Raw genomic sequence first — 20,620 nt, 5'->3', positions numbered from 1 at the left:
AGTGCCCAGGTTCAGAGTTCAAGCCCCATGACCCCCCAAAAAAGAATGGCAAATAAAAGAAAAGCAAATCAAAACCACAGTATCAAGATTCTTTTCAGGTTCATAAGCATGATGACTAAGTTTTCACTCATGTAATCCTCTAAGCCTGTTACAACATTGGCACATTACCCATCTGATGTTTTAAAAAATATGTATCAAGAAACTAATAATAGGCCAGGAGTTTGGCCTAGTGGTAGAGTACTTGCCTAGTATGCATGAAGAACTGGGTTCAATTCCTCAGTACTGCATGCAAAGAAAAGCCAGAAGTGGTGCAGTGCTCAAGTGGTAAAGCGCTGGCCTTGAGAAAAGCCAAAGGACAGTTCAAGCCCCAGGACAGGCAAAAAATAAATAAATAAATAAAAGAACAAAGAAGAGAAAGAAAAAGAAAGAAACTAGTAATAATAGATAATGGCAGGGATGTGGCCAGAAGGGAATATTACTACACTGTTGGTGGGTGGGAATATAAACTTGTCCAACCACTTTGGAAAGCAATATGGAGGTTCCGCAAAGGACTAAACAGAGTTTCCCTATGACCCAACAATCACATTCCTGGACATGGATCCAAATGACCACAAACAAGGCCACACTAAAGCCACCAACACAAGCATGTTCACTATAGCATCATTTACCATAACCAAGGTATGGAATCAATCCAAATTCCCCTCAATGGACAAATGGATCAAGAAAATGGAATGGAAAATGGTACACAATGGAATTCTATGCTTTCTGATGCAATGTCATCAGAAAGAATGACATTGCCCTATTTGTAAGGAAATGGAAAGATTAGACATGTTTAGAATAAACTTTACAACTTGGGGGGTAGGAAGTTAGAGAAAATGAGGGAGAGGGAGTAACACTTCAAAAAGAAATGTATTCCTTACCTTATGTAATTGTAATAGCTCTGTACATTACCTTTACAATAAAATTTAAAATTAAAAAAATCCTGTAAAAAAAAATACTGCAGCCAGGGCTTGATGGCTCACACTTACAATCCTAGCTACTCAGGAGACTGAGAACTGAGGATCGCAGTTCAAAGACAGTCCGAGTAGAAAACTGAAAACTCTGTGAAACTCTTATCTCTAATGAACTACTCAGAAAAATCCAGAAGTGGCACTGTGGCTCAAGTGATACAGCACTAGCTTTGAGCACAAGGAGGTTCAGGGAGAGCATCCAAACCCTGAGTTCAAGCTCAAGCCCCAGGACTGCTTCCCCCACATCCTACCCCCCACTCCCTGCCCAAATACTGTGCAGCCAGGTGCTGGTGGCTCACATCTGTAATTATAACTGCTTAGGAGGCTGAGATCTGAGGATCACAGTTCAAAACCAGCTGAGGTTTTGAAACCTGTATCTCCAATTAGCCCTCAAAAAGTTGGAAGTGGAGCTGTGGCTCAAAGGGTAAGCACACCAGCCTTAAGGAAAAGAACTAAAGGACAGTGCTCAGGGCTTGAGTTTAAGCCTTTGCACCAACACGAAGAAAAACCCTACTATGCAGATAAAGGTGTTAAAAATATGTGTCTCCTCTATAGGGATAAGAAATAGACCTGAGAAAAATCTCCTATCTAGGCTAACTCATTTGCTGGGCCCCATTTGTGAGGCTGGTGGGGATCTCCTACTACTTTATTAACCCTCTCTGAAGCCAATGGATGTGGCTCTCTGAAACCCAAACCCAGTCACTATGTTCTGCCTGTGGTTTAGGAAATGGGATCAAAGAAAGCAAATAGGGATGGGGAATCTCACCTCATTTTCATAGGAGCTGCCAATCACATAGAAATAGAGATCGATACTGCTTTTATAGACCACTGTTAGGCCTTCCAAGAGGGCGATTTCACCTGGGAGGAAGATGGAAATGGTGAGGAGCAGCCCAAAAAGAGGAAGTAGAGACACAGAAGGTACCATGACCTCTTGCTGTCCAGCTCTTTGGGACTGAGGTGAAGCAAGCTGTGATAACCTATAATGAATGACATGGACCTATTCATTTTGGCTCTCACCAGAAAAGGAAAGAACAAACTTGATGTGTGTGGGGGGGAAGGTGGGTCCTAAATGTATCTTTTCCTCTACCTTTCCCTCCCCTACTCCCACCCAATTCACATTTCCTTCCTTGTATGGAGACAGGATACTAGTCGATCCTTCGGAGGTGAAAATGCAGAGCGGTCACCTTTACAGACTTCCATTTACCTGCCCTAATGGATGCGGTACAATAAGCAGAGCTGCAGTTAAATTTGTCAAGTGAGGCTCATAAATCCAGGGACTAGACAGGTAGCTAACAGCCAACCTTCCAGCGCGGTATTCCCGCGTGAGGTACACTAACCTCCCCATTACATTTCTGTAGAGTTTATTATATGAGGGGAGGAGGAAGAAAAGAAAAAGGAGGCAGAGTCATTATGTCTTTTTCTGCAGTCACGCAATCACCCCCTTTCCTCCATAGTTTCCTCCAGCACGGGTGGGTAGGGGTGGAAGTGAAAGGAAAATGACCTACTGTCAGTCCGATGGGTCTTGTTGAAGATGTTCTTCTCAAAGGCCTTTTGCTCCTTGACACTGGGGTAGGTGTCGTCATAGTACTGGTCAGAGAGAAAGGAGACAGGGTTGTGTCATTACAGCTGGGAGCCCAGCATGATTAGTTGCTTTGTTGTGCCCTAATCTTGGATTTCTCTTTCAAGACATGGGACAAGGGAGAAATATTGACCTGGAGAAGGAGGGACTGCAGAGGCTGGAATGAGCAGTGAGTCATCGAATATTAAAAAAAAAAAAAAGAATGGTGTTACCTCTTTCTTTCTCCTTCCTTCCTTCCTTCCCTCCTTTCTCTTTCCCTCCCTCCCTTCCTTCCTTCTTCTCACTCACACCTCCCCTCCTTTCTTTCTTTCTGCTGGTACTGGGACCTGGATGCTGTCCCTTAGCTTTCTCACTCAAGGCTAGCACTCCACCACTAGAGCCATAGCTTCACTTTCAGCTTTTTGCTAGTTAACTGGAGATAAATGTCAGACTTTTCTGCCCCATGCTGGCTTTGAACTGTGATTCTTAGACCTCAGCCTTCTGAATAGTTAGAATTACAGGTGTGAGCCACTGGTTTCCGGCTTCCACCTCTCATTTCTAAGACTATCTGAGCATAGAAACCTCAGCCCTCTGAGGAGGATCTGCTCCTGTCTGCATTCTGGGATAGCTCCTCTAAGATTGAGGACTTCCCCAGGCCAGGGAAGTGCCAAGGAAAACAAGAAATAACCTGCAGTACACAACACTTGCTCAGACCCATTCCTTACTCACTGAGTCTCTTCAAAAGCAAGGTAAATTTTGCCCTGGAGTCTCTATGACCCAAGCTTTCTTTTTTGCAAACTGAAAGAAGCAGGGGCTGGGCCCGGTGGCTCACGCTTATAATCCTAACTACTTAGGAGGCTGAGATCTGAGGATTGTGATTCAATGCCAGCCCTGGCACTAAAGATCATGAGACTCTTATCTCCAATTAACCACTAGAAAACCAGATGTGGGGCTGTGGCTCTAAGGGTAGGGCAGTAGCCTTGAGCTGAGCTCAGAGACTGCACCCAGGCCCACAGTCCAAGCCCCATGACTCACAAAAAAAAAAAAAAAAAGAAAAGAAAAGAAAAAGAAGAAGCAGGGGGTGGTCTTGCACGGTGCTGAGCCCACTTTCCAAATGCTCCCTTGCAAGGGGGTGGAGATGTGGGCTGCTAAATCGTTCTGCTCTTTAGGGGCTAATCCGTCGCAGTCAGCTGAAGACCTATGACAGGTCTGGCATTTAGTAACTGGATAACTGTTTCAAAAGGTGTCCTGCATAGTTACATCCAATTACAGGGAGGAACAGCTGGTGAATTCTAAACTAATCTCTACCTGCTGATTGATTTATGCTACACTTGCCCGGAGTTAATACACCAGGGACAGAAGAAATTTCTATTGGGGGGGGGGACGACTATAGAGGGAGGAGAGAGGTGTCCTTCCTACTCCCTTTCAATGGATTCAGTGCAGCATTTCTGCATCACACTAGGGAAGTCAGGAGGTAAGACGCTTGGTGAGGTCAGTAAACTTCAGACTGGGCCCTTAGAACTGCATGAGAATTCTCTAGGCAAACTCAGACAGAGACAAGGTCAGAAAGAGTAATAGACCCAGCAGGCTTCTAGCATCTACATACTGCTTTGTTCAGGAGCCAAGGTTCTCAAGCTTTGCCCTGCTTTGAAGAAAATAACAAAGGTCAAAGTTTGATGACAAGCAGGGAAACATTACAACTAAGGAACAGAAGGAAGTTTAGGTTTACTAAAAGAATTCTCAAGATTATACTGTCAAATAACATAGGTTAAGCCAGGCACTGATGGCTCATGCCTAGCTACTCAGGAGACTGAGATCTGAGGACATGGAGTCTGTGAGACTCTTATCTCCAGTTAATCACAGAAAAAGCCAGAAGTGGCACTGTGGTTCAAGTGGTAGAGTGCTAGCCTTAAGCAAAAGGAGCTCAGGGACAGTGCCTAGGCCTAAGACTGGCAGAAGAAAAGCAAACCAACAAAAAAAACCTAGAAGTGGAGCTGTGGCTCAAGTGGTAGACCACTAGCCTTGAGCACAAAAACTAAAAGACAGTGCTCAGGCCCTAAGAATCAGCACAAAAACAAACAAAACAGGGCCAAGAGTTTGGCCGAGTGGTAAGAGTGCTTGTCTAGCATGCATGAAGACTTGGGTTCGATTCCTTGGTACCACATGTACAGAAAAAGCTGGAAGTGGTGCTGTGGCTCAAGTCGTAAGAGCGCTAGCCTTAAGAGTGCTCAGGCTCTGAGTTCAAGCCCCAAGACTGGCCAAAACAAAACAAAACCCTATGCTATCTAGGTTAATAGAGTCAACTGCAGACTGAAATCTAAGAATGTTTTTGTCCTGCTTCTAAATTCATTTGAAATGGAATCTCACCTTAGCAAAAAGTCGATCTCCATCATTGTCCAGAATCAGGATGGCTTTGATGGTGTACAGGGAAGGTTCCTGAAGAGATATGAACATATTTCAGTCTTGAAGGGTCCCCCTACCACTGGCATGCTGAACACCTTCCTTTAGCCCTACTGGGGTTGTGAGGGATTACAGAGATGCTTCTGTATGTCCCACATCCCAACATAGCTAGATTTCCCCTGCCCCCCAAATCCTGGGCTTAAACCCAGGGCCTGAGAACAGTCCTTGGGCTTTCTCAAGGCTAGAGCTCTACCACTTGAGCCCACTGTACCATTTCTGGCTTTTTCTATGTATGAGGAATCGAACCCAGGGCTTCATACATGCTAGGCAAGCACTCTACCACTAGGCCAAACTCCCATGGCTGGGGATGAACTGGACTGAGGGAGGAAGACTTCACTGCCAGGATTCAGAAGCATCATCAAAATATCAGCATCTCTCATCGAAAGAACTTAAACAAGGTAGCTTGTGCTATGATTCCCAAATACCAAGGTACAGTTATTTTCTTTTTTTGTCAGTCCTGCGCTTGAGCTCAGGGCTTAAGCACTGTCCTTGAACTTTTCTCAAGGCTAGGGCTCTACCACTTGAGCATCAGCACCACTTCCAGCATTTTTCTATGTATGTGGTTACCGAGGAATCGAACCCGGGTCTTCATGCATGCTAGGCAAGCACTCTACCACTAGGCCGAACTCCCGGCCCCCGGTACAGTCATTTTCTAAGATGCCCTCCCTCCCTAGTCTCCCATGCACAAGTGGATATGGATTGCAACCACAGTAATTAATAGGCACTGTACGAGGTCATTTGAAAACAGCGCTAAATGCCTTAGTATACTTGGAAGTTTCTGCAGTCCCAATGCAGTAGCAATGCTGAGGCCTAAAGCAAGACTTAACCACTCACACAATAAGAATAAGTGTTTGCATGGCTGGATATGGACATGGATACACACACACACACACACACACGCACTTCATATTATACTACAGTCCAAAGAGATAAGATACCATTCAAAAACTCTCCTGCAAAATCTAATTTCTCTACAATTTCTCTACTATATCCTAACCACTATCATTTAACTTGATAAAACAAAAATCAATCTGAATTTTGAGGGTAGTAAGCAGGGAAAAAAAAAACAATTAAAAAAAAAAAAAAGCACAACTGAGAAACATCCTAGGGCCTGGAGGCAGCAAGCAAAAAGGGAGTTGTCTTTTATTACCAAGAATCAAACTGAGGGGCTGGGGGTATAGCTCAGTGGTAAAGCACGTGCTCAGCATGCATAAGACCCTGGGTTTCACCCCTAGTGCGCGCACGCGCACACACACAGAACACAGAACTGAAATGAAGATATCAGCTCTCATAAAGGAAGCACGGCTTCCACCTTAATGGTTGCACTTAATTCCTTTCTTCAACTGCAAACATATGACTATGGAAGCTACAGTGGCCTGGTGTTCTCTCTCCTCTACTGGCAACTAGGGAATCAGCTAACTAGGATAGGGGAAAAAGGAGGGCAGAAGGTGGTGTGTCTATAGAAGGGCTGCTCATTGCACATTCCTTGACTTCCTAATTAATGATGTTTTCCACTGCTACCTCTTATACTATGAGACAAGGCAGCTGCTTTGTCCCTGTTTTCTTCCCTACCTTAGAAAACCCACAGTCATCAAAGAGGCCAAACAGTGTAACAAGGAGCCAAATGTGTGTAACAAAGACCCAAGAGGAAACTATTGGCCCTGTACAGGTAAACTGCATCATCAGGCTTCAGGATACACATGGTTCCGTGTAAGAGGGATATGGAAATTGAAAATGGGAGCAAGCCAGGGGCCAGTGGCTCACACCTGTAACCCTAGCTACTCAGGAGGCTAAGATCTGGAGGACACTGATTTCAAGCTGGTCCAGGCAGAAAAGTCCTCGAGATTCCAGCTCCAAAATAACCAGCAAAAATCTAGCTGAAGTTGTGACTCAAGTGATAGAGCCTCAGGTGAGCACAAGTAATCCAAGCAACTTCAAAGCCCTGAGTTCAGGAGAGGGAAGGAAGGTAGGAATGTAAGAAGAGAGTAAGGGAGGGAGGATAAATGGAAGGCTGATTGGAAAGATGGTAGTTGAAGGTCAGCCCTGGCACAAAAGCCCCCAAGACCCCTCTCAACCAAGAAATGGGTATGGTGTTGAGGCACGTATTAGTCTATTATGATGGTAAGTCTATAATTGGATGCCCAGGTATGCACTAAGGTAGGAAGTAAAACTCTTATCTCAAAAATAACTGGTGCAAGCTGGGTGCAGGTGGTTTAGACATGTATGTAATCCTAGCTACTAAGAGGCTGAGATCTGATGATCAGAGTTCAAAGCCAATCTGGGCAGCAAAGTCCCCAATGAGACTCATCTCAAATTAACCACTCAAACTGGAAATGGTGCTGTGGCTCAAGTGATAGAGCATAAGTTTGGCGCACAAAGAGGTTCAGGGACAGAGCCCAGGCCCTGAGTTCAAGCCCCACAACTGGAAAAAAAAAAAAAAAGAGGTTAGGGACTGCAGCCAGGAACTGAGTTTAAGCTCCACGGCCAACAATGCTGGTGGCTCACACCTAGCTACTCAAGAGACTGAGATCTGAGAATCAAGGTTCAAAGCCAGCCTAGGCATAAAAGTCCCCATGAGACCCTTATTTCCAATAAACTACTCAGAAAAAGCTGGAGGTGGCACTTTGGCTCAGATGGTAGAACACCAGCCTAGAGCACAAGAAGTTTCAAGACAATACCTGGGCCCTGATTTCAAGCCTCAGGACTGGGGAGGGTGGGGGGGAAGTTGATGGTTTCATGGACTTTCCTGCCCGGGACTCTCCTTGAGCCATTATCTTCAGATCACAGCTTCCTGAATAGCATTACAGGCATGAACCACTGGTGCCTGGCTTAAGAAGTCATTTTTCAGCAACTTTTCTTTTGGAAATCCAAGTCTTTGTCTATCACATTCATAGTAATCTTAGCTTCCCCGTACCTGAAACTGGACCTTAATCTGGCATAAGTGACTGCTTCTTGCAGTTGTAGAGTCTGGCATCCTAGAAGGCATGGGAGCCCCCCAAATACACCCCAAACAAGAAAAGCCCTAATGGCCCCTAACCAACTGAGAGAGCCAGACAATGTTCTTGTGGCCAACCATGGGATAAGTGCACAAACAGCTGTGTTGGCAGAGAAGGAAACATATCCCTGGGTTCTGCTCCTGGCTCTTTGCACTGGCTTCCTAGAAGAAATGATCAAAGAAAACCCCAAAACAGAAACACTGAGTCTTCTTATGCAAGATAAAAGACAGGCAAAAGCAGGAAAAGACAAAGATCAGATTTGAGGCTTTAGAACACTGGAAGACAAAGGAAGGCTTTATAAAAAAGGCTGGCTATTTAAAACTTAGAAAAAAGAACCACACTTTAAAAAGCTGAGAATTTAGGCAAGAGCATAAAAGCGGCTTGATTGCTCTCTGCCTCAGAAAGAGCCTGCAGTGTCTCCTTTACTTCTCCTGCCATCTCCTGACTGCAGCTGGTTCCACTTCAGCCCGAGCCTTACCTCCCAGGAGTGGGGAGGGCCAGCCATTCCCCTCATGCCATAAAACCAGTGAGCTTAAAGGCCCCAAAAGCCCTTATTGATAATGTAATTTCAAGTTTTTGCAAAGGGCAACTTTATAAATAACTCCCTGCTACTAAGAAATGAGCTTCCTGCACAATGAGCCCTGCTTTGACCTTGTAACATATTAAATGCTGATTGTTTTTTTTTTAAATACAAATAAAAGGCCCTACAAGTGGAGGGCCATATTCAAAGGATTTTAAGGATCTATTCTTCCCTCCTACACCCAGAATGGGTAGCTGCGAGAAAGCTTTCGAGACAAAGTTCTGTAATGCACTGACTTTCACAGAGCCACAGCCTGAGTGTATAACAGAACTTCACCTCAAATGCTAATGGTGCCTGGAAATGATATATAGAGAGAGGCAGATTGGTTTGTGGGAGGAGTGGATAGATTTCATGTCATTTTATTATGAAGAAAACTAGAATGCTGTGCTCAGGATAGCTTAAATACCATCAAACAAGCACCCAGGCTGCTGTATATGGGTGTTTGATCTCAATCAGATGTTTCTAACCCTGCTGAAAACATCATTTCCAAGAACTCCCCTCCCCTTGCACACAGAGGGCTAGAAGGGGAGAGTCATGCCTAGTGCTGCCCCCTGTGGGCCATCTAGGTGACCCGTAGCTCCCTCGGGACTATAGTCAGTAAAAATATGAAAAAAGCAGTTCTGCCTTTTGGATACCAGTCATTTGGGCTGGGTGTACAGCTCAGTGGTAGAATGGCTGCCTAGCAGATGCAAAACTCTTGTTCCATTCCCTACACTTGGGGGAAAAAAATGCTATCTTGTGCCTTTTCAAGTGAATTAAGTCTGTATGCACATACAATATGTAGCTACTCTGCGCCTGAAGCTACTCTGGGCCAAGATATGCCACCAAAAGATTGGAGAAATGGGATTTTTGGATCAGGTAGATAGCACATTTTAAAACTATGACTAATTACATGATTCATTTAGGGGAACAAAAAGAAAGAAAGAAAACGTCATAGTATTAAGATTTTATCCACAGATGAAAAGCAAAAGAAAGAATCTGGTTAAGATTCCTAGAAACTTTCCCATTCACTACTTAAAAAGAAATCCTAAAACTGGGCACTGGTGGCTCACACAAATGACCCTAACTACTCAGGAGGCTGAGATTTAACAGTTGTTGTTCAAAGTTAGTCTGGGTAGGAAAGTCCATGAGACTTTTATTCCAACAACCTCCCCAGCCCTTCCCAAAAGAGAAAGCCAGAAGCGGAGCCATGACAGCTAAAGGACAGCACCCAGGCCTAAGTTCAAGACTCTGCATTTTGTACCTATGACAGAAAGAAATCCTACAGTCACATCAAAAAGGAGTATCCTGGCTTAATTTGACTAATTAAAAACTTAATAATTAGATGTTCTTCCTTCAAGACTATTTTTTAATTTATTTTGTGGGTCATGGGGTTTGTACTCTGGGTCTGGCTGTTGTCCCTGAGCTCTTCAGCTCAAGGCTACAGCCCTACCCCTGGAGCCACAGCCCCACTTCCCATCCCCTAGTGGTTACTTGGAGATAAGATTGCCCAGGATGGCTTTGAACTGAGATCCTCAGATCTTAGCCTCCTGAGTAGCTACGATTACAGGCGTGAGCCACTGAGCCTGGCTTCTCAATACTATTTATAAAACCAAATTAGTAAAAACTAGGAGCACAGACTTGTATGTACATATTTATTCTCAGCACTGGGAAGGCCGAGCTGAAGGTTATCCATCCTTGCTATAGAGTAAATTCCAGGCCAACCTGAGCTACAAAGTGAAACCCTATTCAAAAAGAATCCTAGGAAAAATTACTAGCTACCTCCCAGCTCCATGTGGCTAAACAATTCTATTTTTAAATAGACTCTGCTATTTTTAAATTTAAAAGCTCCTCTTTGTCTGGGTATCAATGGGCTCACCCCTGTAATTCTAGTTTCTCAGAAGGCTGAGATCTGAGTATCATAGTTCAAAGCCAGCATGCTGGCTTAGATCTCCAGCACCACAGAACATTACTTCAGCTAATGGGAAACCAAATCTAGTCATGGCTAACTGAACACATGCTGCAAGAGACCAAATCTGATCATAAAAATTTACTGGACACAAACCTTAGAAGAACTAATGGCAGAAGGAAGACACCTAGCCAGAATCTTCCTAGCCAAGTAGACACAAAATATAGAAAGCAGTTCTGACATCATGGGAGAAAATGTCTCTAGACTCCTACGACATTTGTATTATATTCTGGATCAGCCATTAAGTCAAGGTGTCCCTTTCTATGAGACATAGATTCCTCATGGGAGAAAAGGAAAGCCTGGTCTAGACTGCTTAAAGTTACAGCAGATCTCTCTGCTGAGCAGACAAAATCTATGGACTTTGTTCCTAGCCCACACACATTCACAACCTTATGACTTCCAGTTCAGAGACTCAGAATTTAGAATTGAATGAGTTTGTCTCTGAAGATAATAAAGTGGAGAATGAGAGGAAAAAATAAGGAAATGATGAATACTTTTATAAATAACTCTCTCTTTCCTGTTTCACACTCAATTAATGACTTCAATAAGTGTTTGTGGCCTCTATAAATTAACAGGTAAAACTGAGAACACTAACACAGCCAGCAGGGGGAGTAAAGGTCAACACCACACCCTGACAGCTTTCAATGGCTGAATTTGGTGAGGAAAACAGGAAGGGTAAGAATGATCAAGGCTCAAGCTATACAGTCGCTGGTCCTTGCTTAAAACTCAAAAAGCCTGTCTGAGGGAGAATTTTTTGTTCAGCAGTTACACAGTTCCTAACTCTTCAATTGTCACAGAAGTGAAAGATTCCCAGAAATGCAATAATACAGCACTACAGGGAAAAGAAACCAAACTAGAATTCCATACCAAGGCAGACCCCCCACACCGCACCCCATTCCCTGGCAGCACTAAATCTTCCTGCCACACCAGTCTGGTAATTCAGACCTTTGAGTATCACCTAAGGAAAACCTCAAATGAGGCCAGATTCATTTCTTTTGCTCTGAGTGCTTTGCTTTGAGACAGGGACTTGTACAGACCACCAAGTTAGTCTCCAGCTTTTCACCCCTCCCCCACCTCAGCTCCCACCAGAGTACTAGGATTACAGGCATCTACTGCAATACTCTGCAGACTCTAAAGTTTAAACTGTGTGTGTGTGTGTGTGTGTGAGTGCTTTGCTTAGCCTGCTGACTCAACTCTAATCCAGCTTCTTGATGGTTATTCTGGAGATGGAATCTCAAGGACTTTTTTTTGCCTAGGCTGGCTTCAAACTGCTATTCTCTTGATTTCAGCCTCCTGAACAGTCTAGGATTATAGGCATAAGCCACCATATCTACAAGATTAAAACTTGTAGATTAAAAGTGTGAATTTCACTTTTTTTTCTTTCTTTCTTTTTTTTTTTTTTTTTTTGAGACAGAATCTTATTATGTTGTCTAGTTGGTCTCAAACTCTTTATGTTCAAGCAATCTTCCTACCTTATTCTCTCCCAGGCCAAGAGCTGGTGAGTGACACATTCCTGTCATCTCAAGCTACTGGGAAATGTGAGAACAGGAGGATCACAGTGCCAAGCCAGACAGGGCAGAAAAGTCTGCAAGGCTCCATTGCTATGCAAGGTAAGGTTGATCCCAGTGACAGTCCAAAATAGGTGACTGAAGTTTAGCATGTACCTGGGTGGGAAGTAAGTCTCTATCTCAAAAATAATCAGTGAAGCCAGGCATTGGTGGCTAACACCTGTAATCATAGCTACTCAGGGGGTGAAATCTGAAGAAGACCACAGTTCAAAGCCAGACCAGACAGGAAAGTCTGTGAGACTTCTATCTCCAATTAACCACCCTGAAAACTAGAAGTGGATTTGTGGCTAAAAGTAATAGAGCACTGGCCTTGAGCAAAAGAGCTCAGAGACATGACCCAGGCTCTGAGTTCAAGCCCAGTGACTGACAAAAAAAGAATCAGTGAAAAACAGGACTGGAAGCATAGTACAAGTAGTAAAGTGCTAACCTACTAATCCAGAGTTCACTTCAGTATTTAAAAAATATGTATGTTTAAAGAACCACAGGGAACAGGAGTTTGGCCTAGTGGTAGAGTGCTTGCCTAGCATGCACAAAGATTCCTTGGTACCACATACATAGAAAAGGCCAGAAGTGGTGCTGTGGCTCAAGTGGTAGGGCCCTAACCTTGAGAAAGCCCAAGGACAGTGCCAGGCCCTGAGTTCAAGCCCCAGGACTGGGGGGAAAAAAAAAAAAGAACCACAAACAGCTTAGATACACTTCTGATGCATCCTTGGTCATAATTTACATCATGATTTATCCCTCTATTCCCTTCCCATCTGCTCCTGAAGACAAAAAGCTTGCCTCTAGAACACTGAATTGATCTCCTTTCTGTCTTCAGTTTCCCTCTAAAAAGTACATAGCATGTAATTCTAGCTATTGAGGAGGCTGAGGTCAGAGGATTGTAGTTCAAAGCCAGCTTGGGAAGAAAAATCTGTGAGTCTTATCTCCAATTAACCACTAAAAAGCCAGAAGTGGAGGTATGCCTCAATGGGTAGAGTGCTGGCCTTGGGGGGAAAAACAAACTCAGGGTCAGTGCCTAGGCCCTGAGTTCAAGCCCCAGGACTGGCAAAAAAAAAAAAGGGAGCAGGAGTATAATCTAGAGGTAGAGTGTTCACCTAGCATGCATGAAGCCCTGGGTTCAATTCCTAGGTTCCACACACAGAAAAAGCTGGAAGTGGTGTTGTGGCTCATGTGACAGAGCACTAGCCTTGAGCAAAAAGTGTCCAAGGACAGTGCACAGGCCCTGAATTCAAACCCCAGGATGGGCCAACAAACAAACAAACAAACAAAAAACAGTGCAGAACTCTGAGTTCAGGTGGGGTACAGTAGCTCACATCTGTAATCCTAGCTACTCAGAAGGCTGAGATCTGAGGATCATGGTTCAAAAAACTAGTTAGGTACAAAAGACTAATGCAGGTACAAAGACTATGAGACTTTTATCTCCAATAATCACTAGAAAACGGTAAGTAGAGCTGTGACTCCAGAGGTAGGGTGGTAGCCTTGAGCTGAAGAGCTCAGGGACAACACCCAGGCCCAGAGTTCAAGCTCCATGACCACACACATACAAAAAAAAAAAAATCCCCTGAGTTCAAGCCCCAGTGCTAGCACAGAAAGGGGATGGGGGTCAGGAGGGGAAGGGAGTTAGTGCTATAAAGACCAGTTGGCTGTAGATAGAATTATGCGCTTTTTTTTTGTGAGGAGTAGAAGGGAAAATAAGGAGACAGGATTTTGTTTGCAGACTAACAGGAAGGATTTCCTAAAGATATGAAGGTTCTCAGACTTAAGCAGAGGTGACAGGCTGGGGAATCTAAGGACAGGAGAGAAAGCCATTCTGCCCAGCAACAGGAAAGGTAAATTGTGAAAAGGCTATGCACAGACTCAACCTGAACCTTCCCTGCCTTATAGATATTCTACCTTCCCTGCTCTAAGTAAAGTTAGATGGACAGGAGGAGGAGGAAGAGAAGGAGGAGGAGGAGGAGGAGGAGGAGGAGGAAGAGGAGGAAAAGGAGGAGGAGGAGGAGGGAGAGGAGGAGGAGGAGGAGGAAGAAGCAGCAGCAGCAGCAGGAGCAAGTACCTAAATGAGAAAGATCTTAAACCTGTCACTTGATTCCCTCCAATATCTGGATAATTGCATTCATCTTCTGCCTCCAAAGGAGGACGGGGTTTCTCCAGTCTGCTTTTATTCACATGGAGGCCTCTTCCTCCCTTTTCGACCATGTGACAGCTCTCCTAGACTTTTGATGTAATTTATACCTTGCCAGGGACCAACTCTTTCCCACCACTGTGAAGGAGAGGGAAAATATATATATATAAATACGTCGGAAATCTATAACGAGGTCTTCTTGGAGGGCAAGACATGGGGAGAGTTAGAAGCAGCGTCAATTGCTCTTTGGGGGTTTTAGTTCAAGCCAAGGTCTGCTTCCAGCAATCAACCATTAAAACAAGCCGGCCAGAGTAACAGCACAGTTTATTCTGATCATTTAATTTGAAGTGTCAATAAATTAAACTTCAATCAATTAAACTAGGTGTGCAATAACCCAGATGGACACCCCGACACCAACATAATCACAATAAAAATTTTTATGGCTGCCAGAGACCTCACCGGGGGCAGTGCTGGCACTGTTCTCGCCCTAGCTGAGAAATATATCTCCACCGTGCAGAAACGAGGAGATTGCTTCTCCTAACGAAATGGAGGGGCCAGGCACCAGCAAGGACGCAGCTGGGAGAGGGGCACAGGGGACTGCCAGGAACGAGATGGGAGTGCTTTGGGGGCTTAATGTAATTGATACTTTTGCCCAAAGCAGGGGGAGGGGGCATTTAGGCCAAGTACCTCTACTGTTAGTGCCAAAGGAATTTAACAAAAGCCCCATTAAGATGATTCAGGGAGCAAAGGCCATGGAGCACCAGCAACCTTTAAGAGTCATTTCTGTACTCTACATAGCTCCCTCCTCCATATATCTGCACATCCTCGTGCACTTTGGATGGCCTGATTTTTGAATGAGGCATGGAAATTGAGATTTTGACATTGTTTTAGGATACAGTACTATGAAGGGTAGAGAAGGATAAATTAAGAAGTTTTGTCTGTAAAGCTCTAGAAAAGGATTCTGAAGGTGAATCTAAATAGCAGAAGGAAAAACTGAAATCTAAGTACAAAGACTTTAAGAATCTAAACTGCTAGAGTCACTCAGCTTTGAAGAGGGAAAAAAAAAAAATTGGGGGCCAGGCGTGTGGCCTAGTGGTAGAGTGCTTGCCTTAGCTTGCATGAAGCTCTGGGTTTGATTCCTTGGTACCACATACACAGAAAAAAATTGAAAATGGTGCTGTGGTTCAAGTGGTAAAGTATTAGCCTTGAGCAAAAGAAGTTCAAGGACAGTGCCCAGAGCCTGAGTTCAAGCCCCAGGACTGGCAAAATTAAATTAAAGAAGGAAGGCAAGGGTATACCATTATCTTTAAGATTATGCAGATTAATGGAGAAATGCATAGATTCCTCTCCACCCACAGCTAAAATAGTTCCACACAGCAGATAGCAGGAGAGGAAAAGCTGAGTCCAAAGATGCTGACTAAGTGCATTATCACTAAGCAAGGAAGCTGAAGGAGATGAAAGCGTCTCTCAGAGAATACAAGGAGACTTCAGAAATATTAGACAAATCTACTTGAAAGCTAGGGCTGGATTATTTAATTCAAGAGAGAAATATGGCTCACTATAAAATACTTTAATGAACAGGATCTACTGTTATTTAGAAATTCCCATTAGCAGAGCAAATGCTGACCCATGTTCTGTTGTGTTTTGTTTTCCAGTCCTGGGGTTTGAACTCAGGGCTTGAGCACTGTCCTTGAACATTCCTCAAGACTAGCACTCTACCACTTGAGCCATGGCACCACTTCTAGCTTTTTCTACATACGTGGTACCAAGGAATGGAACCCCGGTCTTCGTGCATGCTAGACAAGCACTCTAGCACTAGGCCACGCCACCCCCACCCCTGTCCTTGCCATGTTTCTTCTTGAGCCCCTCTATCATACTCTTCCCCTTCTCAGCATATGTAGCTGTTAGCTTCTAGAGGTAAGGATGGGAGAAAATGCTTTGGTCAGGTTTCCCAAGAAGTCCAGCCAACCCAGCATGTGAGAAGAGGGACCAAAGGGAACTTCAAGAGTCTGCTCTAAGGAACAGCCTGCTAAACACCACCGGGGTAGTAAACTCTGGCTTAGAAGAAATGTAAAGTGACATCTAGGGAGTCTTTGTGCTTTTCATAATGAAGATGAAGACCTAAGAAACAAGAAATGCTGCTAAGTAGACAGATAAAGGGATGGAAGACAAAAGTATGGAGGTAAGGAAAGGTGATTCTAAATCATAGGGCACTGAATTTTGTGGTCTAGGCTGAAAATGCTAAGAAATAGAGATTAAGACAATATCCCTTAATTCTCAACTAAGGTTCGTAAGCCACTGAATATTGAAGATTATTTCAGTAACCATTTTCTCACTTCTCCCAAGGATAGTTCAAAACTAGTGCCACGGTAGATACACAGAAATTGACTGCAGCACACCATGAGGACCATAGGGCAGTAGGATCTAATTCTGTCATAGAACTCCAGTTGCCAAAGGCTGCAACTGTAAGAAAGAAAAATATATACATTCTTTTTTTTGGTCAGTCCTGGGGCTTGAACTCTGGGCCTGGGCATTGTCCCTGAGCTCTTCAGGCAAAGGCTACCATGCTACCCCTTGAGCCACAGCCCCGCTTCCAATTTTCTAGTGGTTAACTGAAGATAAGAATCTCAAGGTCGGGGCCGGAGTTTGGCCTAGTGGTTAAAGTGCTTGCCTAGCATGCATGAAGACCCGGGTTCAATTCCTCGGTACCCCACATACATAGCAAAAAGCCGGAAGTGGTGCTGAGGCTCAAGTGGTAGAGCTCTAGCCTTGAGAAAGTCCAAGGACAGTGCTCAGGCCCTGAGCTCAAGCCCAGGACTGGCAAAAAAAAAAGAATCTCAAGGTCTTTATTGCCCTGGCTGGCTTTGAACCTCAATCCTCAGGTCTCAGCCTCCTGAGTAGCTAGAATTAAAAGTGGGAGTCACCGTACCCAGCTTGTACTTCCTTTTAACAAGACCTTTCCTTACACCTTGGTTTTCTCTAGCATAGGCTCCTTGAGAAAAATCCAAGGACAGTGCTCAGGCCCTGAGCTTAAGCCCAGGGGAGGAAAAAAAAAAAAAAAAGAGTAAGGGGATACTTGGCATAGTTAGCAAGGATCTGTTAGTACAATATCTAAGACAAAGACTAAAGTGGAAGAATTAATGAAGAAGCAGGCAGAAATAAGACTACACTAAGGAAGCGGGGCCAGAGAACTAGGATAAGCCTGTGATAGAGAGACACCTCTACACAGACTCACCATTCCTTAATTTTTGCAGTGTTGGAGATCAACTCGGGCCTTTAGAATGCTAGGCAAGTGCTCTATTACTAAGTAACAAACTCAGTCCAAAAGATCCATTGATAAAAAGAGTTCTTGCTGGCTATGGCACAGGCCTCTATTCCCAGTACTTAGGAAAATCAGAGCAGGAAGCCAGTCTGGGCTTGACTCAAATAAAAAAGGAGAGGGGTGGTGTATCCAAGTAGTATCTTTCTTGTTCTTTCAAACTTGATCTCTTTAAAATACATGCAATGACTAGGAGTTTGGCCTAGTGGTAAGAGTGCTTGCCTAGCATGCACTAAGTTCGATTCCTTGGTATACCACAAATGTAGAAAAAGCCAGAAGTGGTGCTGTGGCTCAAGTGGTAGAGTGTCAATCTTAGGAAAGTCCAAGGACAATGCTCAGGCCCTGAGTTCAAGCCCCAGGACTGGCAAAAACAAAACAACAACAAAACAAAACAAAAAAACATGTAAGGAGGCTGGATTTGGTATACTTATAATTCTAGCTACCCCTGGAGCATAGACCAAAGGATCTCAGTCCAGGAAGGCCCAAAGGAAAAATCACAAGGCCCTTTCTCAAAAACAAAGTGTTCAAGTGTTACCAGTATTAGCTTGCAAGCTTGAGGCAAACTTACAAATTCAAACCCATCACCTGAATACCAATGAATGAATAAATGAGTGGAACAATCTAGAAATCAATTCCCTATAATCTAATGTTCCCTGGTTAAGAAAACTTGTTAACAGGGCTGGGAATTTGACCTAGTGGTAGAGTGCTTGCCTAGCATGAACGAAGGCCTGGGTTTGATTCCTCAGTACCACATACACAGAAAAAGCCAGAAGTAGTGTTGTGGCTCAAGTGGTAGAGATTTAGCCTTGAGAAAGCCCAAGGACAATATTCAGGCTCTGAGTTAAAGCCCCAGGAATGGGGAGGGGGGGAAGAAAAAAAAAAAGAAAACTTGTTAACAGAAAGTATTTAAAACTGGGACCGGGAGTTTGGCCTAGTGGTTAAAGTGCTTGCCTTAGCATGCATGAAGACCCGGGTTCGATTCCTCGGTACCACATATAGAAAAAAGCCGGAAGTGGTGCTGAGGCTCAAGTGGTAGAACTCTAGCCTTGAGAAAGTCCAAGGACAGTGCTCAGGCCCTGAGCTCAAGACCCAGGACTGGCAAAAAAAAAAAAAAAAATTAAAACTACTCAGATTTTAAGCTTTTTAGTTATCCAGACTTGAAGAGCCCATATAATAAAAAGAAATTCTTGCCAGGTGCTGGTGGCTCACACCTGTAATTCTAGCTACTCAGGAGGCTGAGACCTGAAGATCGTGGTTCAAAGCCAGCCAGGCACAAAAGTCCATGAGACTCATCTCCAAGTAACCACCATAAAACCAGAAGTGGCACTGTGGCTCTAGAGGTAGAGCTCTAGCCTTGAGCTGAAGAGCTCAAGGACAGTGCCCAGACCCAGAGTTCAAGCCCCATGACTGAAAAAAAAAAATTTTTGGCCGTGAGTTTGGCCTAGTGGTAGAGTGCTTGCCCTAGCATGCATGAAGACCCCGGTTCAAGTGCTCAGTACTACATACATAGAAAAAGCTGGACAGTGTCCAGGCCCTGAGTTCAAGCTCCAGGACTGGCAAAAAAAAAAAAAGAAAGAATGAAGAAAGGAAATTTTCCCTAGTATTTTGAAAGAAGGAAAGTAAAACCTACTATTCACATTTACTGATAAAAATCTGGATGTAGAAATAGTCCTAGAGTTCCACTGAAGGAAGCAAGCTAGTGTGCATGTACACACGTATGTACACACCTCCAAATGCTAAACAAGGCACTTTTGAAAGAAAAATATTCTGGTTCATTTCTAAAGAAGTGAGGGGCCAGGAGCCTAATCTAGTGGTAGAGTGCTCACTTAGCATGCACAAAGCCCTAGGTTCGATTCCTGGATACCACATACTCAGAAAAAGCAAGAAGTGGTGCTGTGGCTCAAGTGGCAGAGCACTAGCCTTCAGCAAAAAGTGTCCAAGTACAGTGCCCAGGCCCTGAGTTCAGGCCCCAGGACCGGCAAAATAATAATAATAATAATATTATTAAATAATAATAATAATATTTGTTTCACTTTAATAAGCAAAAAGGATCATACAGACCACAATACACTCCTTTAGTTGCCAGGAGGGGGCAATAAGTGCTCTAGAATCCCTAAAGTCTAAATGGGGAGAGGGAAAATATTAGGACACAATAAGGAGTCTAGAAAAAAATATGCCACAAGCCATGATAATTCTATCAGGTATTCCAGAACTTTGGTGGAATGACAATTCTTTATCATGACAGAACTACAAAATAGGGATAAAAAGGAAATTGAAGCGAAGTAGCTGGGGATTCTCCATGGAGACACAAAACTCTACAATCGCCAGGAGGAGCTTATAATAATGACAACACACTTATAATTCTATTTTCACAATCTGGGGGCCAGTATAGTCGTTTGGGGAAATTCAAGTCAAATTTTCATCCACAACGCAATGCTGAGAATGAGGAGGCATCTTAAGGACCGCCCCTCCATCCAGTACACTTATAACAGATGCCATGCGCCCCCCAACTTTCTCCCACGAACGGCCCCGTCTCCCCAGCAGGGCTCCTGCTCTAAGCCGAGGCTTTAGGTCCTGCACCAGGCCATATCATTCATTCCACGAGCCACTGGAACTTTGGTCCCCTAAGAGTACCTGAAACTCCCCTTCCTCCCCTCTCCCCGTTGTCTGACTCCTAACTCCTGAACCCACGGAGCCCCACAACTGCTCCTCCGCCCCTCCGACTCCTACCAAAATCAGCGCCTCCATCTTGCCCTGCAGCTGGTGCCGACGTGGAGTCGCAAAAGCAACGCCACTGATGATTGGCTCAGAGTGCTCATCAGACCCCGCCCAGCGTAAGGATCATTGGATGAGAACAAGTTCTGTTAACCAATCAGCGTATCCTCTTACCTAGCGGAAGCAAGCGATCCAACCAGAAGGAAGGAGATATATGGTTGTCAGCTCGAACACCCAATCAGAAAAGCAAATTCTCACCCCTGAGGGGGCGGGAGGGTCAGGGGGAAGGGGTTGTTTCCATGGGGAGCGGAGGAAGCGATTGTTCTTTTGAACCGCAGACGTGT

The 20,620-nt window shown here is 44.2% G+C and overlaps 1 protein-coding gene and 1 pseudogene across 3 annotated transcripts in view; one reads left to right on the top strand and one right to left on the bottom strand.

Moving 5' to 3' along the window:
* Copz1 (coat protein complex I subunit zeta 1) overlaps window positions 1–20,355 on the bottom strand; it is a 30,842-nt gene extending 10,487 nt beyond the window's left edge. For all 3 annotated transcript variants that reach the window (XR_016533878.1, XR_016533879.1, XM_090326781.1), the window contains exons 1-4: window positions 20,292–20,355; window positions 4,936–5,004; window positions 2,516–2,597; window positions 1,777–1,868 (exon numbers count right to left, since the gene is read on the bottom strand). Coding sequence is in view for 1 of the 3 variants with exons in the window: in XM_090326781.1 (XP_090182907.1) it covers window positions 1,777–1,868; window positions 2,516–2,597; window positions 4,936–5,004; window positions 20,292–20,309 (261 nt within the window). In the remaining 2 variants the exon portion in view is untranslated. The remainder of the gene's footprint in view (window positions 1–1,776; window positions 1,869–2,515; window positions 2,598–4,935; window positions 5,005–20,291) is intronic.
* On the top strand, window positions 88–178 carry LOC150066940 (small nucleolar RNA U13; annotated as a pseudogene).
* Window positions 20,356–20,620: the final 265 nt, after the last annotated feature.

The sequence above is a fragment of the Megascapheus bottae genome, chromosome 2 (genome assembly GCF_031878675.1).
Source record: "Megascapheus bottae isolate mThoBot1 chromosome 2, mThoBot2.hap1, whole genome shotgun sequence".
In the NCBI taxonomy this organism is placed as follows: Eukaryota; Metazoa; Chordata; class Mammalia; order Rodentia; family Geomyidae; genus Megascapheus; species Megascapheus bottae.
This window is presented reverse-complemented; position numbering and strand designations above follow the sequence as displayed.